Below are 27,115 nucleotides of genomic sequence, written 5' to 3' on the forward strand. Positions count from 1 at the left end.
CTACGATCCAAAGGTTTGCAACGTTTTTGGTGGATGGTGGTACAATCGTTGTCCAATTGCAGGCTGCTATAGACAACTGAAAGAAAAAGAGGGTACTAAACAGTTCACATGTGTTCTGCATGGAGTGCAAGATCCTTATCCATAGTAAGTCGTAATGCAACCAACATTTTATTTTAATGTCAAAATACACTGGAAAAAGGACTAAAAAATAATAACCTCTGTCTATTGTGCAGTTACAGGTTGCGCATGACAATTCACGATAATGATGACCAAGCCATTGTCACTATTATGGGGAACCCAGCAGATGAACTCTTTGGCTGTAGTTGTCAAGACTTACTTGAAGGGCCATACTATGAGGGAGGACAAGTTTTACCAGAATTGATTACACAAGTACAAGGACAGACTCATCTGTTTGAGATAAAAGTCAATACTAATGGTGACTTGATGGTCAGGCGCATTGTTATGGATCCAAAAATTTCAAAATCAATGCTAGACAAAGAACCAACCAGTCACACACCAGAAAAATGATAGAGAGAAAGAGGCCAGCAGAGAATGTGGCTGAAAGAGCATTATTTGGTTATGATTCAAATCAGCAAAGCAAAAGGTAAATGCAATCAAGTCTTAATCAAAATTTCATTTTCTTTTCAGCCTAGCTATTTTCATCTGTCCCATACTCTATCTTTATGCTGAGTGTGGTAGACTGTAATAAATTATGTCTTTTGCTTTGTGTGTTCATGACAAGGCACACTATATACCATAAAGCTTTTATAAAAACTACATTCATTCTATTCATTTAGGTACTGCTCTGGTCATTTAGTTCTTATGCGGTCATAGAGTTTCCACATGCTTATTTTTATTTGCTTCTTTGTAAAATAATAGGCAGGCAAAAGAATCAGCTTCATCATCAGCAGCACCACAGATCCAGTTTGAGAAGAACAAAACAGATTGAATGTCAAAGGACGATAATATGTAGCTTTTGTGAAGATGTGGATAAGATAACTGTGTTAGACAGGTAATGGCTCTTTTGAGATCAGCTAACTATACTTTTTGACTTACCATTTTTTGTTAAAGATAACGGTACTTGGAAAACATCATCTTTTGTTCATATGATGTATTAGTTAGTCTAATAGAAGCCATGTAATCCCTGTATGGACATGGTTTTTGGTATATATGTAAGATAAGTAAAACTTGCTGTTGTGTATGGATGCTGTTGTCTATGGATGCTGTTATGTATGGAGGTTTTTGGTATATATGTAAGATAAGTAAAACTTGCTGTTGTGTATGGATGCTGTTGTCTATGGATGCTGTTATGTATGGAGGTTTTTGGTATATATGTAAGATAAGTAAAACAATTGCAGCACATAGTACTTGCTGTTGTGTATGGATGTTGTTATGTACTTGCTGTTGTGTATGGATGTTGTTATTACTTTGACTCCTTACTATTATAGCTTCTGTATGCAGACTTATTGTCCCGGGTTTTACGCTAGATTTTTAGGATTTGTAAAGCTTTTCATCACCTCACAATTTTAATGTTCAACTCCAAGGAATACTGTTTTCTTCTTTCTTCGTATGTGCAGGTTAGTTAACTTACATACATTAATTCTTTCTTCATATATGGAATTGAAGTACAAACAATACAGCGTAATGAATACTGTTATGTATGGTATAGATATGAATTTTATAGTTCTCTTCTCATGTATCCACTCTAAGTGTCTTTATCAATGTCACTCATACTACCTACATATTATGTAAGAAGTTCAATGTGTGCCTATTGTTGTCCCGCAACAGCGCCCGCAGCAGCGCGCGGGTTGTTCACTAGTATTACACGAAGTTGAGTAGAAGTTAGTATAAAAATATATATATATATATTACCCGAAGTTCTTAGTTACTACTTACTAGTGTTAAATTTTTTTTACTGTAAAATAAAAAACCAAGGCTTTCAAATAATTAACGATACACATAAGCATGTATACAAATTAGGAGTAAATACATCATAGATTCATGAATTGTTTGGTCATGATGAGTCTAAAGTATAGGAGAATTCGATGCTACATTCTTCATACGGTGGTTAAAAACTAAGAACAAGTGACTTATAACTTCATGGTTGCTTCTATCCAGATTGGTTCTCGCCAGCTCTTCTTCATCATGTTTAAAGTATGTCTCGGAATCGACAATAAGCGTTACTCCTCAATGTTATACACACCAACATCATCAAAATTATATCTAGTACAGCCAGTCCAATCATTTACAAAGTAAATGCAATTCGGCAAGCATCTTGAAAAATTTGAAGCCAACACAGCTATTGAAGCATTGGCTCCTACAAAAAGAGCAAAACCACCCAAAGTATGTATCTCGGTCCATTTACACTCATCGGCATCAAGTTTGTAAACTTTGAATTCCTTTGTCTTCAGTATTCCCTCTTGGCCTGGTCGACGACGCTTCCAAACCGTGTACCTCCTAACCATCCATAGTTCTTTATGATCACTTAACTCCACCAGGTATTCCTTCTCACAATGATTATCTGCAGTATATTTTGCAACCAATTTTACATCTTGCGAGGTGAATTGATCAGAAGTAACAACAAAAGAATAAAGCCCTTTCATACGCTGAAAGTAATAGAATTTATCTTCAACATAAACAACATCTCCAATCACAAAAGGAGCCCCTTCAAATCGAATGTAAGTCCATGTTGTGTCTTTATCAATCCTAATAAAAGCCAGTTGACAATAATTCTCATGTGTAACCGTAACAATACAATCTTTTGCATTTGAGATTGGGTCTGTTGAAATTGTAGCCCTAAAAATACAGTAGTCACTATCGCTAGCCCACTTTTTCAAATCATACTCTGAAATGTTTATTGCAGGAAGGTTGATGATAGATTTTTCTTTCGCAATCCGCCCTTTTATTCTAGACAATGGATTTATCAAGTTTAAGATGAAGTTCTCATCCATAGTTATTAACCAACCTTTTGAAAACCCACTGAATCGTCTTTCGGGCAAATCTAATTGCAAATCAAGAATCTTATCACGCGTGATGTCACATAAATACCATGTCTTTTCTACAAACGAATAAGTCAGGAGCATTGGAGCTGTGTGTTTGCCTATATTATCCTTTGCTATAGAGTTCCATGGCATGCAAACAACACTGAACCGCAAATAGTCTGAATATGCCGGTAATCTCTCTAGAACTGAATCCAATAGATTCTTAGGCAGGTTTGTCCAATATGAGGAATTCATAGTTTTGCACCAAGAAGAAGATTGATCGAAAGTTTCAGTTGCTGAATCAAAATTAAAGATGAGGTGTACGCAACTTTGTCTTCTCAGCCTTTGAAGTTTGGAGTGATATATATCAAAAGCATTATACACTCCCTCTATTTATAGATGAAGGTCTGGTAACTCATATAATGATTAGGATTGTGGAAAAACTTGTTTCCCATGAGTATTAGGATATTTATTCTGAGTCCTGAATGCATTTGGAAACCTATATTCCTAATCCCTATGGGCAATCAGTACCCATTACTAGTCCTACGTACTGAAGCATCTTCAAGCCCATAGGTGCTTATGTTGTTTTCTTTTTTTGATTATTATGTAGGCGGTGAATGATATCCAAGCTTTCTCCAAAACAAAGCCTTCCCGCCTCCTAGACAATACATGCAAGAGCTTCCGCCGCCAAGGAAAGCGAGGCCGACGAACACCACAAATTAACCTTTGAGGATCCGAAACCGACTGCAATGAAATCCAGTTCGATCGGAGCAGATGATATTTTTTATTTTATTTTAATTAAATTAGCGAAACAATAAAATTGGAAAATGAAAATTAAAAAATGAGGGAATGAGATAAAATGTAAGGCAGCGGCGACTGACCTCAGAACTCGGGAGAGAGCTAAAAAAGAGTTGAGCTGTAATTTGGAGACACGAGAAATTACATAAGCATGCTTACAAATTTAAGAGTAACGGGTTATGAACTTTGAAAGGTTAGGAAACTAGGAAAAAGTGATAAAGAGTTTATTTTCGGTCACTCTGTTACAACTTGATGTTGGCCACGGTCCAAATTGGTGCTATATAGTTTTTTTTTTCTTGATTAGTGTTGATGGAGTTGAGCAGAATCTTGGAAGAAAAGAGTTTGTTCGGATTATTGATGGCATATATTTTATTTTCAGCATAAATTACTTCTTCAATCATGTTACATGGCGCATCAATGTAAGTCCATTTTGCGTCTTTGCCAAGTTGACATCCATCATATATCACCACAACTATGCTTTTGGTTTGTCATTTGTTCTTTCACATTTGGTGGACTTTCTTGTGATCTTTCAGTACTCAATTCTTTCATTTGATCTTTACTGTATTTGATCGACTTTAGGTTCAACAATGACGATCGGTGGAATGATCGGTTCATTAGCAAATCGAAAGAAGATAGATCTCGTTGGTCGTAGAGGGGTAAGATTTTGCAATGCGCTCTTCAACACTGAGTCTGCTGAAGATTGTTAAATGTAAAATCTGAAATATTCAGTGATGTAGGGTGGCTCGCTACAGCAGTAGTTAGTCCACTGATATATGGTCTTGTTCAACTCTTTCTATTCAAGGATCTGATATTATGTGCTTTTTGTGGATGATTGTTCTCAATACTCATGGTCATTTCCAATGAAACACAAAAGTGAAGTTCTTCAAATTTTCATAAAATTTCGTATATATGTTAATTTTCTTGTTCTATCAAACAGTTTCAAACTGATGAAGGAGGTGAATATACCACCAATGCCTTCAAAACTTTTCTTACTTCACATGGTATTCATCATCGCTTCTCTTGCTCTAAACATCCTGAACAGAATGGCCTAGCTGAAAGAAAGCATAGGCACATTGTGATACAGCACGCTTATATGCCATCATCATATTGGGCTGAAGCTTGTCATACTGCTACATATATATCATCAATCGGCTTCCCTCTCCCATTCTGAAAAATAAAGCTCCCTACTCTTATCTCTTTAACAAATAACCAAATTACTTTTTTCTTAGGACTTTTGACACAGAGTAGTATACTTATCTAGACATGTTTTATTTGATGAGACTTTCTTCCTTTCCGCATGGCCATTCTCACATCCCCAGCAGGTACGTCTTCTTCTCCCTTGTACTTTATTTCCGTTCAAAATGCTTTACCTTCTTCAGTCACCACACAAAATCACTCACTTCCTCCTAATTCTTCTCACAACTCACAGATTCCACATAACTCTACTTCATCTCCACCTCTTTCACTCACCAACACATGCACACAATACTTCTCCTGTTTCTATATCACCGTCTATTTCCTCTATGTCTAATGCACTGGAACACTCACACTCTCATCTCTGCCTCATACATCTTTGAATATTACAAGAGACTCTAGTCAGGTATGCTCTCTTAACAATTCTCATTCTATGCAAACTAGACTTAAAATGGAATAGTGAAGCCAAATCTGAAATATGCTATAGCAGATGTAGGATCTGAACAGTAAAACCAAAATCACACCAACAATATGTACACTAGATGGAATAAACACTACAGCAAATCAATCACACACACACACAGATGAGAAGAGTTTTTCTGGAGCAAGAGTTGTTCTTCAGTTCATTCAACCAAAACTAAACTTAGTACATCAGCTGTCTTATATATACAACAACGAAAGGTCTAGAGAGCACACAAGTTGCACAAGTTGCTCTAAGTTAAAAAATACACAAAAACTAGAAGTCTCCATAACTGAAAGACTCCAGACAAAACTAAACTGCTTAACATATATAGTTACTTATATATATATAGGAGTTAAAAACTTGTGTGCTCTCTAGACCTTTCGTTGTTGTATATATAAGACAGCTGATGTACTAAGTTTAGTTTTGGTTGAATGAACAGAAGAACAACTCTTGCTCTGGAAAAACTCTTCTCATCTGTGTGTGTGTGTGTGTGTGTGTGATTGATTTGTTGTAGTGTTTATTCCATATGGTGTTTATATTGCTGGTGTGATTTTGGTTTTACTGTTCAGATCCTACATCTGGTATCAAAGCGGATACGCTCAAATTGAAGAAGTGTAGAGATCGATGGCGAATCAGGGGAATGATTTTCCTCAATGCCCAGTTGGGAAATTTGATGGGAAATGAAACTTTAAGCGTTGGAGATTGCATATGGAACTCTTCTTCAAAATCATGGGGTACACAGAGGTGGTGATCAATGGATTTACAGATCCAGGAGACCAAGTAAATCTCACACGAGATCAAAGAGAAGAATTGGTTCAAAATAGGAAGAAGGATTGCAGAGCCCTGATGTATATATTTGGAGCAATTGATTCTGAAGTTTATGAGAAGATTGCACATATTACAACATCGAATGAGGCATGGGATTGTCTGATCAATACTTATGTGGGGCGAGATAAAGTGAAGAAGGTGAGATTGTAGACTCTACGGCGACAATTCGAGCTTCTTCAGATGGAGAAGAAGGAAAGCATCTCTGAATACTTTGCAAGAACATTGGCTATGGTCAATCAAATGAAGGCCAATGGGGAGGATATCAAGGAGCTGCAGATTGTGGAGAAGATTCTTCAAACCTTGATGGAGCGGTTTGAAGGAAAAGTCATAGCCATTAAGGAGTCCCAAGACCTTAATGCTATGACAGTGGATGATTTGATGAGTCCCTTGCAGGCCTATGAACAAAGGCTGGATGAGAAGTCGGAGATGGTGATTGAAGAAGCATTGCATACTCAATTAAGCCTCAAAAAGGAAAGAAATTGGTCGCCACGTGGTGAGTCAAGCTCAACTCAAAGGAATCAAAGTTCAAGTTACAAGAGAGGTTCACAAGGCAGATTTGGAGCAAGAAGAGGAAAAGGAAAGGGCTTCCATTGGAGTCAACGACGAGATAGATCGAATGTCCAGTGCTTTAATTGTCATGGTTATGGTCATTACAAGAATGAGTGCAGCTTGAGAAGGTCAGAGAACAAGCAGTTTCATGCCAAGTTTGCAGAAGACAATGATATCAATGAGGAGACTTTGTTGATGGCTTTTAGTGCAATGAGTAATGGACATATCACATGGTACTTGGACACAGGTTGCAACAATCATATGTTCGGCCACAAGGAGTTGTTTGTTGAGCTGAATGAGTCAATACGAGCTGAGATTACATTTGGGAATGCTGCAAGGATGCCGGTTAAAGGAAAAGGCAAGATCTTTATCAGATTTATATTATGTGCCTAGCCTTAATTACAACTTGCTTAGTGCAATTATTAGAGAGGGGGTATGATATGCGCATCTACAGATGAGTTTTCACCATCAAAGATCCTCAATGGAAACTAATAGCAGAGGTAACTATGACTCCTAATCGCTTGTTTCCAGTACTTATGCAGTATGATAAGTTACCTTGCTTTAGTTCTGTTGCAAATGGTGATATTTGGTTATGGCATATGCGATATGGGCATTTAAATTTCAGTAGTTTGAATTTCCTTGCAAGAAAAAGTTTAGTATCTGGACTACCCCCTGTTCATGTTCCAAACCAAGTTTGTGAGACTTGTGTTCTTGGAAAGTAGCACATAGATAGCTTTCTGATAGGAAAGGCCTTGAGAGCTAATATGCCCCTTGAAATTATACATTCAGACTTGTGTTCTGTTGAGGTTCCTTCTTATAGAGGTGCCAAATACTTCGTCACTTTTATTGATGATTTTAGCAGGAAGGCATGGGTGTATGTTTTGAACAAATCTGAGGTATGTGATTCATTTAAGGTATTCAAAGCTTATGTTGAAAAGCAAAGTGGAGAAAATATTAAGGTGTTGAGAACTGATAGAGGCACAGAATATATAGTTTGTGATGACTTCTTGAAGAAAAATGACATTAAACATCAGCTCACAGCAAGGTATACGCCTCAGCAAAATGGCGTAGTGGAGAGGAAAAACAGAACCATTATGGATATGGTGAGATGCATGCTGAAATTGAAAAATTTGCCCAAGTATTTTTGGGCAGAAGCTGTTAGTTGCGCAGTTTATATCTTGAACAGGTCTCCTAGTAGAAGCACTGGTGGAATTACTCCATATGAAGTGTGAAGTGGTAAGAAGCCCAACATTCATCATTTGAGGGTGTTCGGTTGCATCGCATTTGCTCATGTTCCAGATCAAATAAGGAAGAAGCTTGATGATAAAGCTGAAAAGTGCATTTTTATCGGCTATAACACAGTGACAAAGGGGTACAAACTTTACAATCCAGTGACGAAGAAGGTAATAATTAGTCGAGATGTCACTTTTGATGAGCAAAGTGCATGGAATTGGAGTTCAAAAGAAAAAGAACCAGCAACATTCATTCAATTGGAGGATGATTCAATTGAAGATGATCAGTTGGTTGGTGTTCAAGAAGCCGAGTCTCCAGCAGTTGAAATTCCAGAAGCTGAGCCTCCAATAGAAGTTGCAACAACAAGGCCTCAACGTGATTGTTATTTGCCACCATACTTGAAAGATTATGAGTTGAAGACCAAAAGGAGAAGCATATCAGATGAAGATATTGTCAATTTTGCTTTGTATGCGGATTGTGATCCTCTTACCTATGATGAGGCTTGTCAACAACAACATTGGGTCAAGGTGAGGGATGATGAAATTCATGCTATTGAAAAAAAAAATGACACATGGGAGCTCACTACACTTCCGGAAGGAAAGGCAGCTATTGGAGTCAAATGGGTGTATAAGACTAAGTACAAGCCTAATGGAGACTTGGATCGTTACAAAGCGAGATTGGTAGCCAAAGGCTACAAGAAAAAACTAGGTATTTATTATCTTGAAGTTTTTGTTCCTGTTGCTAGGCTTGATACTGTGAGAATGGTGATTTCTCTTGCTGCTCATAATTGTTGGAAAATATTTCAAATGGATGTTAAATCCGCTTTCTTGAATGGAACTCTTAAGGAGGAAGTCTATATTGAGCAGCCACTTGGATATGTGAAGGAAGGCCAATCGGAGAAAGTATATAAGTTGAAAAAGGCTTTATATGGTCTTAAACAAGCTCCTAGAGCTTGGTACACCTGAATTGATTCTTATTTTGTGGAGAATGAGTTTGAAAGGTGTCCATATGAGCATACGTTATATGTTAAGACTAATATGGAGGGAGATGTTATTATTGTGTGCTTGTATGTGAATGACCTTATTATAATAGGTAATAATTCAAAGCTTGTTGGAGAAGTCAGGGAGGCTTTGGCATCTCATTTTGAGATGACGGATATGGCGTTGATGTCATATTTTCTTGGTATTGAAGTGGTGCAAACTGAGAAGGGGATTTTTATTTCTCAGAGGAAGTATGCTGGAGACATTCTCAAGCTAGCATTTTAAAATGGAGTCTTGCAATTCAATCATGACTCCGGTTGAGCAGAGATTGAAGTTGAAGAAAGATGGGAGTGGAGAGTTTGTTAATCCCACATGGTACAAACAGCTTGTTAGGAGTTTGCGTTACTTGACCGCTACTAGGCCTGACATCACATTTGGAGTTGGATTGATCAGCAGATTTATGGAAGCTCCTCGACAGTCGCATTTGCAGGCAGCAAAGAGGATTCTAAGATATGTGAAAGGAACTCAAAGTGATGGAATTTTCTATGCAGCTAATTGTGTGAATGAACTTGTTGGCTATACAGATAGTGATTGGGCAGGAGAAGAGAAAGTAAAGAGCACCTCAGGTTATGTTTTTGACATTGGTTCTGGAGTAATATGTTGGTCATCTAAGAAGCAACAAGTGGTAGCTCTTTCATCAGCTGAGGCAGAGTATGTTGCAGCAAATAGGTGTGCTACTCATGCAATTTGGTTGCGTCAAATTCTTGAGAATTTGCATGAAGAATAGAAGAGGCCATTTCTTTGTCCAAGAATCCAGTTTTCCATGAGAGGACAAAGCATATCCATGCCAAGCATCACTATATTCGAGATTTGGTGACAACAACTCAGCCATTTTTTTTGTCCAAGAATCCAGTTTTCTATGAGAGGACAAAGCATATCCATGGCAAGCATCACTATATTCGAGATTTGGTGAAGAACACAGAAATTACAGTGCATTATTGTCCTTCTGGAGAACAAGTAGCTAATATATTTATAAAGCCACTTAATGTTGCTGCTTTCTTGAAGCTAAAGGAGCTGATGGGGATGATGAAGTTTGAAGATCTTGGCTTGGTTTAAGGGGGGCAATGTAGGATAATAAACCAAGCCTTAAGTAAATAACCTTTTAACTTCTATATATATCAGTAACTATATATGTTAAGTAGTTTAGTTTTGTCTGGAGTCTTCCAGTTATGGAGACTTCTAGTTTTTGTGTATTTTTTAACTTAGAGCAACTTGTGCTCTCTAGACTTTTTGTTGTTGTATATATAAGACAGCTGATGTACTAAGTTTAGTTTTGGTTGAATGAACAGAAGAACAACTCTTGCTCCAAAAAAACTCTTCTCATCTGTGTGTGTGTGTGATTGATTTGTTGTAGTGTTTATTCCATCTGGTGTTTATATTGCTGGTGTGATTTGGGAAACTTGTGTGCTCTCTAGACCTTTCGTTGTTGTATATATAAGACAACTGATGTACTAAGTTTAGTTTTGGTTGAATGAACAGAAGAACAACTCTTGCTCCAGAAAAACTCTTCTCATCTATGTGTGTGTGATTGATTTGTTGTCATGTTTATTCCATCTGGTGTTTATATTGCTGGTGTGATTTTGATTTTACTGTTCAGATCCTACAATTGTGTCACTAACAAATGATGTCACAGAACCCTCTTGTTATAGCAAAGCTGCAAAGAATCCTAATTGGTGCCTTGCAATGCAAGAAGAACTTGCTGCTTTGGAGAAGAATGAAACATGGGATCTCGTTCCTTACATATCCTCTATGAATGTTCTATCTAACAATCAGACTATTAGACTATTCCATGTTCAATTATGCAAACAATGGCATCTTCATCATTCTTCTCATCTACTGTAGATGATAATCTAATTATTGGGGAACAGCAGCACTCATCTTATACAACTAATAAGACTTCTAATAGCATTCTGATATCTCTTTATGATTACTTAGGTAAGTGTTAAACTCAGAATGGTTTATCACTTAACAATTGTATACATATCTTGTAATCATGTACTAATATATATAGAGGTCAAGTCATGCTAAAGTTTCACGCCTTGACATTCACAAATTCATTCTTCACCTCAGTTGTTTCACTTATCACAAAGCAGATCTGCAGACCTATACCTTCCTATCCCAATCTTTCAGATTCATCGCAAATCATCTGAAAAATAAACCTTAGGTGACCTTTTTCATATATTTCAATCTTAGCTAAGCAAAAATCTAGCAAACACCAATCAAGCAACCTGTTTCATAACCGACCTGCACACCATATGCAATCAACTCAGCATTATACACCATACTAAGCATTATGCACCATACTAAGCTTGTAAAGATACGAAAAAGATAAAAGTCGATTAGAACACCACCACTTATACAACCGTCAAAGATATTACACAACCGTCAATCAAAAAAGTCGTGAAGTGATTAAGTGATCATATACTAATTGATCATATGTTTGTCTAAAAAGCGAAAAGAAAACCAACTGATATGTCAGGTCCAACAGTACTAGAAGTATCCTGACTATCCTCCCCAATCCTAGTCAATTCATGGTTTCCTGTGGATGAACATAAAAGAGTATGTCAAGTAAGTAATAGGAAAATGGAAAGTCGAATAGCTAACACTATACAGATGATCCTTCACAAGTGACAAAATCGATAAGGATGGTGAATTTGTTTATAGGTGTCCCGAAGCTTTAGCGACACTTCTAGTGAACCATATGATGCAAATACAATACTTAACTAAGAAACAAATAGTGCAAACTAATAAGGCAAACTTATAGATGTGATGCACGGCAGCCTGGTGCTTAGCAAGAGTATGCAGTTTTGAAGCTAGGGGAGGTTTTCTTGCACAGGAGGCAGTTGTAAGGCTTCCCATGTGTAGCATAGGGACCATGAGCCATGTGAACATGTTCTTCCTTGCTGCAGGGGAAAAGTGCTTTTCAGGTACTGCAGTATTAGCTCACCTGAGCGAAATTACAAAAATAACATTGCCACTGCACAGGCCGTAGTGATACGACTTCCCGTGTGTAGCATTATCACCATGAGCAACGAGATCATGCTCTTCCCTGGTGCATGGAAAATGTGTCTGTAGCATTGTCACCATGAGCAGCGAGATCATGCTCTTCCCTGGTGCATGGAAAAAGTGTCTTGCAGCCTTGACGCCTGCAGTAGTAGCTTACCTGATTTCATTAATACATAACCAAAACGGAAAAAGAAAGTAGTTTAATCAGAGCTTGATCAAAACCGGAATCGAAAAATAGCCAAAACCGGCCAGTATATAGCGAAAGTAACGAAATCAAAGCACAAATTAGCTCAACTCTAGCATAGTTAATGGCATACCTACACACGGGCTATGATGAGCTAAAACCCACCTTAAGTTTAACGAAAACAATCTTTGTAGCTAAATTTTAGTTTAACAAGTTTAATTTTAAAAACTAGCCCACCCCAAATTTTCATATTTAGCCCATAGGTTATTAAACTTAGTTTTTTAAACAAAGATGAATTGTTTGAACTATGTTTTCATTATGCCTAAAAAACTTACTCCTTCTATAAAATTAGGTCAAACAAAATAGTATTTGGATGTTTATGTATATGATTGGTCATATATATTTTTTTATTTTTATTTTAGTTCCCGATTACTTAATCCCTCAATCAATTAATCCATTTGATTTCATAGTTCTTCAATATATTGTATCTTCTTCTTTTTAAGACACACTAACTGATTTTATCTTTCTTTTTTTTTTCTTTCTTTTTTTTTGTAAATCTTTTCTTATTAAGGTTTGAAGATCAAAGATTTGTTTAATTAGTTGCTAAAGCAGTGTTTGTTTTCTTGACTTTTAATTCTATCAAAAGATATTATGTTGATTTCTGTTTAATCAGTTTACTAATTGATTGTTTGATATTTTTTTTTGAAAATAATAGATATATTCGAGTGGCCGAAAAAACCATACGACCAACTATTGTTAGGTCAAGCAGGAGCAAACTCTCATTCAAGCTAAGAGCAAGCTCATTATTCAACTACAACAAGGAAGGGAAATCTCAAAAAACTGCGTTCAGAAAGGTGGACATCTACACTAGAAACCGAAATACAAAAACTCCTATTCATATGCGATTCATAGCTCAAAGCATCTGATTTGACAAATTTAACGCCTAAGACCCATTAGTGTACGTTTCCACTCATCAGACCAGTGAACAGCCTCGACCTAGCAAACACATAAGATAGAAGTGCTACTCCCACGAAATGCTCATCGTAGGCTCAACCCAATTGAGAGAGGGGAATGGAGTAAAAGAAGCCCACAAGCCCAACCCACCAAGCCACTCTAGGCGGCCTAATATGTTGAGGCCAATAAACCTAGCTCCGCCCATTCCTCGTGCCCAAAATCTGGCCGGACCGACGGAGAAGCATCTCGATGAAGCCTTCAACAGCCGAATTAATTCGGTGGCCTTCTAGATCCGCGCCCATGGATTATGGGACTATGGGAAGCATCAATATGTAAAAGGTGTTTTAAGCTTGTCATAATTTTATTCTAGAAATCTTTGTAGTGCGAGAATACCTATACGTTATAATAAGGTTTTGTTGGATAAACGATTTTGTATAATTTCAACTCTACTTCTAATCTTTGTTGTTTTTTATTTTGACATCATTATGTCTCCAGTTAGTCAGGTTTCTAATTTTTCCTCCTCTTCTTCTTCCTTGTTAACTTATCCTCTTTTTGAAGAGAGAAAAAAATTAAAATAAAAATAAAAAAACCTATCCGAATGCCATCTTAAAATACCGTCTAGAGGAGACCTATATATAGTTGGATTTTCCTAAGCTCTCAAAACCCAAAAAACAAAAACAAATACAAGAGATGAGCTACGCAGCAACCCCTCTGTCTTTGATTCCGTTAATTCAGTTGAAGACCTCAACTAAATTTCGCGCCAAAAAGAGAAGTGCCACTCTCTCAGCTCGTCTTGACAACTCCAAGGTCAACTCAACAGACCCACAACTCAATCTCTTCGTCCTCCGATTCACACTCGGTAACTCTCTCACTGTTTCTCTTTAAGATATATATGTGTGAAGATTGACAGGTTTATTGGATGGTGCAGAAATACCTGGCCTGGACGAGTCCTACTTATCCATATGGATCGGTTACGGGTTCGGTTCACTTTTGGTCTTGAACCATTTTGTTGTTCTGTTTCAGCTACTCTACCACAGCTTGTAAGAAGATGAAGTCGTTTTCTAGCTTTGTGTGATTCAGCTCTTGATGGGTTTATGTTGATTTTGTGTGTGAATTGCTTTTGTAATTGGGATAGAGATCAGAGGCCTTGGGTGTGTCTTTGGTTACTTTCTCGATAGCACTTCCCTTATCTTGGAAAGTTCCTCAAGGTATTTTTCCTATGTGTTAACCTTTTTACTTTTGGAGCTGTGAAAGGTTTGCACTTGAACCTTATACAGATGTCCATTACCTTGATGTTCTCACTGTGATCATATGTCATAATGATGTAAACTCTAGATTAAATTCACATTTAGGTCTTGTGGGGCTGTACATCAAGGAGTAGTTGCTACCATGTTCTATGATTGTGAATGTAAATATCAGATTCAGTGATTTACAGGCCTCTTATGGTGAAAAGTATTTAAACCACTACCAATTCCATTTTTGATTTTAAGATGAAACTACATAACAATGTACTTAAATGCTGAAATTGGAATTTCTTTAGGTGAGTTTAAGACCCTAGTCTATGTGATGGTTTACATCATTGAATATTTGTCTACTGAGGTTGGATCACAATGAGTAAATTGTGTGTCTTAAGTCACAGAAGTGTTAGAATATGGCAATAGCTTTGTGTATGCATTGCTCGAGCAACATTATTGAAAACGTAATTTGTGATGTTGTTTATTGTAGAGTGCTACTCGATCCAATGGATCAAACAAGTATCTCAGAGGGGTGTGAGCAGATATTTTTGATATCAGAAACTATCTCAAATACTCGGAAGGAGGACACTTGAGCTACGTACATTTTGCTGCGCAAATGCGCAATACAAACACCATATCAGTGGTATGAAGCAGTTTTTTGTATCAATTGGAATTACACAGTTAAAATAGTAAACCGGCAGAGAGAATGAGAGGAAAGCCGATTGAAAAAGTGACTTGTTTCGGTACTTTGGTAGATTAGAAACCAATAAATAAATGATGTTATAATATTTTAGTTGTTTGGTCATAACTCGTTCAAAATCAATTGTTCCCTGATTTTAAAGATAATATCAGTTCAAGAGGAACTTTGCGTACGTGGTTACTGGAGCATACCAGAAGATGTCTCAAAACCAAATGTACTTGATTGGTTTGAGAAATAAATCAAAAGTATTGGCCTCTCTAACCTGAAGGAAACCCTTTACCTTCCTCAAATTGAAGGTAGCGGTTATATGACATTGTTTATATCTTTCAGAAAGTAATTGTAGTTAAAAATTTTGAACTTTGCAGATATCTATTAGCCACACAAAGAGATTAGAGTTTTGTGCATATATAATATAGAAAGAGATATTCAAATTGAAAACTAAGAAAAACTTCTAGTTATTTGAAGATCTTATTTGATCGATCTGACTTCTTAGTTACTCATAGTATGAGGACTATGGCAAGTCTAATATGCCACTTCATTGGTCCAACTTTGTCTGTGATTTTGGTTTGCCCGAAGAACTATAAAAGGAGTTGTCTGTCCAACTGAGACCTATTATTACATATCAAGGGTCTTTATATCTGGGTGGGGTGTGTGTGCTTCTTTGATGCATGAATATCTACTTGGCGGGGGTCTATATAGATTTGCTAACCCAATGCATGTTCTGATGGTGAAGAAATAATAAGAGAGGCTACTATAATGTTGATTGCTAGAGTGATACAATCCAGATCAAGTACATGTTAATTATTCTAGAACTATGGGTATTGACACCAGCTTGTTTACTTCACAATTGTGATCATTGTTCAGATTCTGGATTCGTACTTTATAATTGTGATCATTGTTTAGATTCTGGACTCTTACTTTACTATTGTGATCATACTGTTCAGATTCTGGACTCTTACTTTATAATTGTGATCATTGTTCAGATTCTGGACTCTGGGAGATGCTACCCAAGGGGACTCGTTCACTTCTTGTACAACCAGTGATGGATGTTTTGCACCCAAGTGATAGTGAAAATGAAAAGATTCAGGGATTTGTCTTGTTGGCTTCAAGCATGAGGTATGCATATAGTGATAAAGATAGAGTCTGGGCTGGAGCTCTTGCAAAGAAATTCAGAGGCAAGTGAAAACAATAGCTGGATTAGAGCTCTCACCAAAAAGCTGAAGGTACAAACATATATATGTAGATATGTAAGGATTTTAATCTTCTCTACATTTTAACTTAGACAGACAGACAGTAATCTTAATTAAAAGGCTGTGTTTGACCTCATCATGTTTGTTTGCTCTGATGCATTCGGAATAGTAATGAGATTGGGTCATGAACTTGAAAATCCTTTGTGTTAAGAGTATAGGTGCCAGCCGGCCCAGGCCCAGTTCATGTGCATTTTGCTTTTCTGACTCTAGCATAAATAGGATTTCTTCCTAGTATATCATATCATATCAAAACCACAAACCAATACAAATTTGCTTCTCTCTTTTCTCTCTAATTGTTCTTCGTTTTCCACTTTCAGTTATGATTTCAATTTCTCGTTATCAGACCTTGATTTTTATCACTTTGTATATTACGTATAGGCTAAAACATAAAGCATGTCTCTCTAGTTCCATCAGTACCAAAGCTTTTGAAATTTATCTTAAAGGTTGCTGAATGGTCTGATCTTATCTATTTGGCCTAGCTATGGTTTGGCAACGACTGTATGTTGCCGAACCAAGTGAAGTTGCTGTCTGGAATGGATTTAAGATATCATTCAACATCCCTAGTACAAACTGAAAATCACAACAGTTCCCCTGAAAGTTCACTGATTACACTTGTTGAAACAATTGAATACTCTACATCAATAGAAAAGTTGGTACAAAATCTTCTTTTCTCTCTGCTGCTTCTTTTTAACAACCCATCTCCCGTTAAGCTTTTCACTTATGAACCTTGTATGGTGGTATATATAAGGTTAAGGTGGGCGTTAAGGTAACACATATTGAAGAAAGCTTGAAAGATTATAAAAGTTTCTCTAAACCATCGGCTTTTATGATTTTTGTGTTGGGTGTGATTGTGGTGTTTATAAGAAAGCCAAAAGTGTTCATGAAATTAAGTTCGGGCCATCTACTATTTGAGGTTGTGAAGATAAGCAGGCATGCATGAAAATACAACTACTCCTGTCGATATTGAACTCGGTGATAGCTAGCTGAGTGCAAATTGTCGATCATCTGATCTTTTCCCTAGAGAAAGATTTATCTCACTCGTCGATTTCGATCACGGTTGGATAATGAATGTGGTAGATTGGTAGATTGTTGGTTCGGAGCCATGCCTAGTTGTCACGGTGCCGGCAGGTTGGCTGGTCAGTACAAGTTTGGGGGGAGGAGTGGTGGGTGTACATGTGGCGCTACTAGGGTTAGCCAAGTTGGTGTTGGGTTTGGTTTTAGGGACTTCTTTGGTGACAAGTTTGAATCGATTCCCGGTTGGGGTTTTGGGGGTGTACGTTGCTCTTGTTTGTTGGGATTGAACTGGCTATGTGTGCCAGGGACATATGTGCCTAGTAAAGAAGAGTCCTTTGTGATGCTTAATTATATGCACTGTCATTTCACTTCTGGGTTCAAGTGCAGCCCTAGGATTTGTGGTGGGGACAGGCCTGGAATTGAGATTTTAAGATCCGAGTCGAAATCTCAAAGTTAAGTCTTTAAATCGTAGTTTGCATCTAATTTATTTTTTTATTCTTTAAAGAATTTAAGAAACTAAATATAAACTCAAGATTTAACTATGTATAAAACAATATCAAAAAATATTTGGATTATAATTAATATTTTAATACTTTAAATTACATTATAAACCTTTAGTTTTATTTTCTTCCAAAGTTTATCTTTTGTTTTGGGTACAAATTTTGAATAATAATTAAATGGTATAGACTTTTAATACTATTTCCTTGTTTCTTTGACTCAAAATATATTATTTTATATATATTGTATAGTGAAACCAAATTTGTTTAGGCCCATTCAGTACCTCTTTAATTCTTTAATTGTTGTAAGAAAATGGAGCTCTAATAGTAGTTGTACTTTCTTTTCGATGGGAACAGTAATTGTACTTTTCCTTTGCATTATTTAGCTGTTGTTTATCATGTAAAGAGCTGTAATTTTCTTTTTCTGGGCCTCTTGAACTCTCGGTCCTGAGTCAACCGGCTCGTCGGACTCGCATCAAGTCCGGGCCTGGGTGGGGATGGGTGCATATGTGCTTCTTTGGTTAAGATAGTTGTGCTGCATTGACAAACCTAATTCTATTAATTATTAATTTGGATGCATGATCCTTAGTAGAAAATTATGTTCTCAATCCATCATTATGATGCCTGGTGTAGCTAGTTAGACTAGCATGTATGTGTTTCAAAAATGCTTGCTAATATGGTACAAGAGATTTGGGATTGTTTTGAAGTGAGTGAGGATTTTCGGATTTATTTCTGTTACGCTATAATGTGTAGATATTGACTTGCAAAGAATAAAGAAACTTTTTCCCCGTCGACTGTTGTAGGTTACAAGAAAAAAAACTAAACACTTAATTAAGCTCCATGAGCAGCAATACAATTCTTTGCATTTGACATTGTTCGTCTCTCTGTGACTTTCTAGGTTCGTCTCTCTGTGGAGCTCTCTAGTTCAATGCTATATCTCTACTATCTCTACTATATTAAAAAGCCAGGCCTTTTTGGTGTCAAAGGCTTCACCAATTTTATGAAGTCTTCAAACTGTCCTCCACAAGTATAAAGTTCATTAAAATAAAAAATATCAGAGAGAGTTATTTATGTAAAACAAACAGAAATTCACCAAATTATGTTTCGCAAATTTTACCCTTAATGAGTTTATTAAAAGTTATCAAAAATAAAAGTTATTACAGTAAGAAGCCAAATTAAAAAACAAAATAGTAAAATAAATAGATAATCGTGGAGATAAAAGTGGGTAGTGGGATGCATACCAGTGATTGTGAATTTGTGATCCCGTACAAATATTTGCACGGATAAAAAGCCTTGCCATTTTGGCAATAGTCTATTTTTTAAATATTTTACTTCTATTATATGTTATTCCCTAAAGGTCCCTTATGTTTAATGACTTTGATCTGCTGCGTAAATTGGAACGAATGGAAGTAAAATTGGAAGGGGATACGTTTGTCATCTTCGTCTCAACCGCTGTCATTTTCTTTGGTGGTGTTTTTATCCTCTTGCCATTTCTGATAGTAAAGTGGGTGAGGGGCGTTGAGAGGAGAGAGAGAGTGAGGAGGGAGACTGGGAGTGTTGGCCACAATGAGCAGAGCACGTTGTTGCAGAGCACTCTGACGTCACTTTTCAAACAAACGGACTATGCTTTTGTCTCAGCCGTAGTCATGCCTCGTCTCTGCCGCTAACCACCAAATGTTGTAATAAACCATATGTTGTTGTGTTAAAGATTGAACTAGTCTTGTGATCTTTTGCCTTTTTTAATTTTTGTTGCTGTGGTTTTTCGTTTGGTTGCTGAGAAATCCTAGAGAAAATTTGGTTCATTTTTACTCTTGAACCATTTTGCTGGTTTTGTTTCACCTACTCAACCTCAGCTTATAATTAAGAAGATGAAGTCATTTTCTAGCTTTGTGTGATTTAGCTTTTGATGCGTTTAGAGATAGTCAAAAAGCCCAGCTCGGCCCGAGCCCGTAGCTTTTGATGAAGTCATCTTCTAGCTTCTGCATTTAAAATCTGGAAGAAAAAAAACTTAGTTTTTTTTTTTTGAAGAAAAAAACTTCATCAAAAACAAAAGGATAAAAGCAAATTGACCGAGCCGGACTTTTTAGATGGGCCCGGCCGGGCCTATTATATACATATATCTAATATAATTTTATCAAAATAAAACAAAAAACTATAAAAAAGTTAAGATTTTTTTTGAACAAAGACGTTAGCCTATTTTTATTTATCACAACTTGAGAGTAAGTACAACAGCATGAACACGATCCGCCTGTGGGGCTACGTAAAAAATGAATCCTGCAAAACTAACTAGTAGACACTAAGCAATCTCTATGTTGAAGTCCATGAGATGAAACGCTATGATCAATCTTTCATGGTAGCAAACGGGACAAGTAACCAGCCACCAAGACATAAGGAGGAAGGGACAAGTCCTCATCCTATCATTATTTGACCACATCTAAGACCCCCCCTACGCAGAGGGGCCTACCCTAGAGCATCAACAAACCCTAGTTAAAAAGATAAAACCTACAAACTAAGAAAATGTTGTAGAGCCGTAAGCAGTCCTAGTTTAATTACTAATGAAAACATTAATAAAATAAAAACTGAAAACAAAACCAGGGCCACAAAGTGAACCCTAACCAAATTTCCAGCCCAAATGGCCCATCAAGATTCACTCATGCCCTAGGAGTCAGAGCTCATATCAAGTTCAACCCACACAGCTCAAAGAATGACCCACCGGACCACCCAGTCTTCACCACCGCCACCCTTCACCTACTTCGACCAACACCATCATCCTGTCTCCGCCACTAGCAAAAGCGACTTCAACCGTCAATGGTTCCACCCCGAGCCAACCTTGAGATCGAAGCACAACAACCAACAAACAGATCTGAGTAGAAAACCTTCGAGCGCTATCGACAAGTTAGCCAACAACCACCTCCCAACACCACCACTCATCCCTAACGCCGATCTGACTCTGATCCCAACTGATTCCGCCTCCATTCCCCTTGCCTCACCACAACCCAATCACTCCATCAGTCGCGAACGTAGACCAAGACCCGATCCCTACCTCCAGACCTGAGATTAATTAGCTGAACAAAACCCATCCTACCAAACCGCTCAAGCACAAGCGAGGCCGAGGGCCATCGCCGACGTCTAGGAGCGGCCGGATAGGATGAAAAACCAAAGCGGCGCTCTCTAGGGTTTTCGAGAGAGATAGTTGATATTGTCAAGATAAAAAAAAAATAGGATTACTATGCTTCAAGTTAAAATTTGTTAATGATTGAACTAAATGTAATAAAAAATAAATTAAAAAATGACTTAATACATTAATTAGTTCACATATTTAACTAATAACTCCATAAAAAAATATTAATAAAACAATTGAAAGGGCTTTGGGGCATGCTTTTTAGGGCTAGGCCGGGCCGGGCGGACTTTGATGGGCATGTAACGGGTCGGACCAAGGGTTTAAACCCTCTACCCTTGCCCCGCCTCATGCCCTATGGGTCGAGCCGAGATGGGCTCTTCTATTGACCGGGCCGGGCTTTGGCCCTTTGGGCCGAAGAGCTGCCTGTGGGCTTTTAGGCCTGCGGGCCAAATGATGACCCCTACCTCATTCAGATATGATCATATGTGATAATGATGTAAACTCTAGCTTAAGTTCACATTTAGGTCTTGTCATTCTTTTGGGACTTACACATCAAGAAGTAGTTGCTCCCATGTTAATTATATGATTGTGAATGAATATATTATAATTATAGGCCTCTTGTACATTGAAAATGACTTAAACCACTGTGAATTCCTCAAATCAAGAATGATTCTGATTCTCCTCTCTTAAATGAATCCTAATTATATGCAATTGTCATTACTGTAGATTTATTCACATAGTTGTATAGCAGCTGTGTGTGTATATATATATATATCACACAGAATGAAATCAAGTGGAAATTCATTCTTTTACAAATTCCATTTTCATTTCTAAGATGAAACTACATATTATCTACTCAAATGCTGAAATTGGAATGTCTTTAGGTGTGTTTAAGACCCTAAAGTGATGGTTAATTTACATCATTGATATCTATATACTGAGGTTGATTCACATTGACTAATTGTGTGTCTTTATCTCACAGAAGTGTTAGATTATGGCAGTAGCTTTGTGTATGCATTGCTCGCACAACATTTTTGAAAACGTAATTTGTGATGTTGTTTATTGTAGGGTGCTACTCCAATGGATCAAACGAGTATCCCAGAGGGGTGTGAGCAAATATTTTTGATACCAGAAACTACCTCAAATACTCGGAAGGAGGACTTGGCTTGGGCTACGTACATTTTTGCTCCACAATACAAACACCATATCAGTGGTATGAAGCAGTTTTTTGTATAAATTGGAATTACACAGTTAACATAGTAAACCGGCAGAGAGAATGAGAGGAAAAGTTGACTAGGTTGATTGAAAAAGTGATTTGTTTCGGTAGATAAGAATCCAATAAATAAATGATGTTATAATATTTTAGATGCTTGGTCATAAGCTCAATCAAAATCAGTTGTTTTCTGATTTTACAGATAATATCAGTTGATTCAGTTCAAGACTTCAAGAGGAACTGTGCGTACGTGGTTACTGGAGCATACTAGATGATGTCTCAAAACCAAACGTACTTGATTGGTTTGAGAAACAGATCAAAAGTATTGGCCTCTCTACCTTGAAGGAAACCCTTTACCTTCCTCAAACTAAAGGTAGCAATTTTATGATATTTGTTTATATCTTTCAGAAAGTAAATGTGGTTAAAATTTGAACTTTGCAGATATTAATTAGCCTCACACAGAGAATACAGTTTTGTGTATATATAATATTAGAAAGACAATAGATATTCAAATTGAAAGCTAAGAAAAACTTCTTGTTATTCGAAGATCTTATTTGGTCCATTTGACTTGTTAGTTACTCTTAGTATGAAGACTCTCTTGGTAAGAAGACTGGCAAATCCAATATGACACTTCATTGGTCCAACTTTTGTCTGTGATTTTGGATTTCACGAAGAACTTAAAAAGGAGTAGTCTGTTCAACTGAGACCTATTATATAGGGTCTTTATATTGTCATCCTTTTTTTCTGGGTGGGGTGTGTGCGCTTCTATAATCACGAATATCTATATAGATTTTAAGACTACGGATTTTGCTAACTCAATGCATGTTCTGATGGTTGAGAAAATAAGAGAGGCTAACTATAATGTTGATTGCTAGAGTGATACAATCCAGATCAAGTATTGACACCAGTTTGTTTACTTTACAAATGTTAATTAATTCTAAGACTATGGTATTGACACCAGTTTGTTTACTTTACAATTGTGATCATTGTTCACATTTTGGACTCTTGTTTTACTATTGTGATCATACTGTTTAGATTCTGGACTCGTACTTTATAATTGTGAACATTGTTCAGATTCTGGACTCTGGGAGATGCTACCCAAGGGGACTCGTTCGCTTCTTGTACAACCAGTGATGGATGTTTTGCACCCAAGTGATAGTAGAAATGAAAAGATTCAGGGATTTGTCTTGTTGGCTTCAAGCATGAGGTATGCATATAGTGATAAAGATAGAACATGGGCTAGAGCTCTTGCAAAGAAATTCAGAGGCAAGTGAAAATAGGCTGGATCAGAGCTCTCACCAAAAGCTGAAGGTACAAACATATGTGTAGATATGCAAAGGATTTTGATCTTCTTTACATTTGAACTTAGACAGTAATCTTAGTTAAAAGGCTGTTTTTGACGTCATTATGATTTTTTGCTATGATGCATACGGAATAGTTATGAGATTGGGTCATGAAATTGAAATTCCGATGTATATTACGTATAGGCTACTACATAAAGCATTAGTATGTCCTCTCATAAAGTTTTTAAAAAGTTCATATGACCACAAGTTGCTCTGCTGAAGATAGATGAAGTTCTTTCCTTTATTAAAGATGTCAAACAATCGGATTACCTAGGTTTGGGTTTGAGTGACTTATCTAGTATATCCACATCTCTCTTGTTCCATAATCACTACCAATGAAGCTAATCAAATTTATCTTAAAGGTTCCCGAAAGGTCTGATCTTATCTGTTTGGCCTAGCTATGTTTTGGCAGCAACTGTATGGTGCCGAACCGAACCAAGTGAAGTTGCTGTCTGGAATGGAGTTAAGATATCATTCAACATCCCTAGTACAAACTGAAGATCACAACAGTGTTCCCCTGAAAGTTCACTGATCACACTTGTTTTAACAATTGAATACTTTACATCAATAGAAAGTTAATTAGTACAAAATCTTCTTTTCTCTCCGCTGCTTCTTTTAACAAACCATCTCCCGTTAAGCTTTTCATTTATGAACCTTGTGTATATGGTGGCATATATGATGTTAAGGTAACATATTCAATGAGATTGAAGAAAGCTTGGAGTTTTATAGAAGTTTCTCTAAGCCATACACCAGGCTCTGCAATAAAGGGAAACAGTTGAGAGATGAGAGAGTCACCTAGTATTGAGTGTAGCAGACTACATGAAAATTTTGAGAATGTACTGTTGCACATATGTGTTACCTTGATGCGAACAATCTTTCTGATAGCTAAGATAAGGCCTGGCATGAGACTTTGCACATCTGTGATATCGTGTTTCAGAGTGTAAACCTGTCACAAGTATGCTAGTTCATCAAATTATTATCTCGCAAGAGCTTCTTTTTCTTCTTCTTTGTAATTTTTTTGTCTGATTCACTTATAGCTACATTGTTCAAGTCGGCACTTCTGAATTGAGAAGAGATGAGTAAACTCAGAAACACACCTCTCCTGGGCGAGAAAAGTAGACTGTTGTACTGGAGGGGAGCCCAGGAAGGACTAAACTATGCACACGAACTCCATCTTCACCCAGAACTTGACCCCTTGCCTTATTGGACAAATCAAGAATGAGTTCTAATGCATAAAATGGCACTATGAAAAGACTAAGTTTTGTATTTTAGCTACCTTAACATCTGTTGAAATGTCTTCTCTGTTATATATCTGGCCAAGGTTAGAGAGGTTGTTGGCAATTTGGGTCGCATCTGATGATGGAAGATCCTGTTTTCGAAAGACAAATTTAGCAACATCAGGTTGTATTTTAAGCGTCTCTTAAACCTGTGTACTGAACTACTGATGTTAATACAGTAACTTTTGAAATTTTCTGGTCAAAATCATAGATTGACAAAATGCTGTTAGTGTTGTCTTCATTTCATGTTATTTTGTAAGGTGTTGAACTAAATTTGCTGAACTTCCTTGAGCATAATGCACCACTATTATCTGATTTGCAAATAAGATAGACAGAGTTTACCGTTGCGTTAGCTCTTGATTCTACAATTTCTACATTGTTAAAGTGAAAGGAAGCTGAAATCGCAGCTTGTTGGAGGAGTATAGATCCAATAGACAGAGTCGGTGCGACAAGACAACCCTGACAACAGCAACAAATTCATGATCAGGTAAGAGAAGTGAGGTTTAATCCACAGAAACTCGATGGTACTTACGAAAATTTGATTGTAGAGTATCTCACCCTGTGCTCACCATGCTGGCTTTCTCACAGAATGCAGATAATGCTGATACTGTATCTAACTTAATCTTTGGCACATAAACCACACTTCTCATCCCAAATGCTGTTGCCTAGTAGGGGGAAAAAACATGATGAGACATGTTCGATTTGTGAATGTTTCGTACTTTGGAAGCTAAAAATGTCATGAATCTCAGTCAAAACAAAACCCATGGAAGCTAAAAACTTCATCAATGTGGCCTCTACCTGCTTCACATTGTCATAAACTTTGGAAGGGTCAGTAAAATCCACAACTACTCCTGTTGCTTTAGACTGCCAATCGACATCAATGGCATGGTAAACATATCAACAGAATGAACAAAACCACACTCACATTACACACATAGATATCATTTTGGTATGCACCTGTGATATGGAACCTAAGACCATGGTCAGATCATTCGTTATCGGTATCTCCAGCGGCTCCGCCATGTCACATACATTCCCAATATCTTCTCCTACAAGATACGAATCCACTGCCCCGGCAACCTCCATCCCTCGAGCTCTGGTCACTGCAATCACTGCAGCCCTTCCTATTTCCTTTGCAGCTCCATTTATAATGACCTATAGCAGCACGTTTCATTTGATTCTTTCCGATGCATCTTACTATAAAAGAAAAGAGACAGCATTTGATGTAGAACCAAATATGTAACCTTGATGTTGTTCTGAGACGGTTGCATTGAGCAAAAGGCAGAAGGTCTAGTTCTACGATTGCTGCGATAACTCTTGCAGACAAGAGGTTGAAACTGGCAGCTCAGAGCTACCATGGCTTCTTCTTCTCAGCTCAAACACAGTAGTGCCTATGTTCACAGGAAGATGATAAGCCTATTTTCCTTAGCCATATGGTTTAGTCATTTTTCTCTCTAAGATAAGGTTTCTCGTGCTGTAGATTGGTCTTGTTTGGAAGGATCATACTGTGACAAATCGACAATGACAGGGATGCAATGTTTTCCTTTGTGCCTCTTTTCGTTAGGGGCCATGTTGCGCATGTGTCTCCAGGAATAGGGCAACATTTCCTTGGGGTTTCACATACTAATTTCGTTTTATTTGCTGTAATTTTACTATTGGAAGCTGATTGCTCACCCTATCATAGAGGAGTACGTAATGCAAACAAATGGTCAGTGGTAATGGCGTTTTCATTTCTATGAAGCAAAGTAATTGTCAACACTGATATGTCGTAGTTTTATGAGTTTGATTTTCGTGGATACAAGAAGAAACTAATGAAGCACTTAAGCTCCATGAGCTGCACCTAGCAAGCTGGTTTTGAATATCATTGTTGACGAAGACTTATAAGTATATGTAAATTTCAAGTAGCTTGTGTAAACGATTGAATTATATAGGAATATTGAAGTATTAGTCTTTGTGACCTCATGTGAAGATTGATAATAGTAGTCATTATTTTTGGTGTTACTCTATTGGTCTGCTTCGATCTGGAATCAGTTCATGAATTTCTGCACCCTGGATATATACTTAGGAAAAGTAAAAGAAAATTATGCAGAATTGACGTTAATTTAGTAGTCCAATTGGATAGAAGTCTTCTATGAAATGCTTATTGTTTAAACACATGTGTATATACTAGAGTATTCTACTTATGTAACAATCAATGTAGTATTTTTCTTTATAGTATTTCAACTCGCATGCGGT

General features: G+C 37.1%; 3 protein-coding genes and 1 pseudogene across 3 annotated transcripts; 2 read left to right on the forward strand and 2 right to left on the reverse strand.

The window, feature by feature from the left end:
* Positions 1–2,180: 2,180 nt before the first annotated feature.
* On the reverse strand, positions 2,181–2,951 carry LOC101296444 (probable F-box protein At1g65740-like). Its single transcript, XM_004309176.1, has one exon. The coding sequence runs from the start codon at positions 2,949–2,951 to the stop codon at positions 2,181–2,183; it is 771 nt and encodes a 256-aa protein (XP_004309224.1).
* A 3,493-nt stretch (positions 2,952–6,444) lies between these two features.
* On the forward strand, positions 6,445–7,206 carry LOC101296730. The gene has a single exon (XM_004309177.1). It carries the CDS (start codon positions 6,445–6,447, stop codon positions 7,204–7,206), a length of 762 nt encoding a protein of 253 aa, XP_004309225.1.
* Positions 7,207–13,920: 6,714 nt separating this feature from the next.
* Positions 13,921–23,534, forward strand: LOC101297308 (annotated as a pseudogene).
* Positions 23,535–24,326: 792 nt separating this feature from the next.
* Positions 24,327–26,293, reverse strand: LOC101301250 (putative 4-hydroxy-tetrahydrodipicolinate reductase 3, chloroplastic-like). Its single transcript, XM_004308065.1, has 9 exons — positions 26,125–26,293; positions 25,838–26,035; positions 25,679–25,744; positions 25,450–25,545; positions 25,223–25,339; positions 24,880–24,972; positions 24,701–24,802; positions 24,463–24,549; positions 24,327–24,359 (listed from the first exon to the last, which is right to left on the reverse strand). The coding sequence occupies exons 1-9, from the start codon at positions 26,236–26,238 to the stop codon at positions 24,327–24,329; spliced, it is 906 nt and encodes a 301-aa protein (XP_004308113.1). The 5' UTR covers positions 26,239–26,293.
* Positions 26,294–27,115: the final 822 nt, after the last annotated feature.

Source organism: Fragaria vesca, linkage group LG7 (genome assembly GCF_000184155.1).
Source record: "Fragaria vesca subsp. vesca linkage group LG7, FraVesHawaii_1.0, whole genome shotgun sequence".
Taxonomy (NCBI): Eukaryota; Viridiplantae; Streptophyta; class Magnoliopsida; order Rosales; family Rosaceae; genus Fragaria; species Fragaria vesca.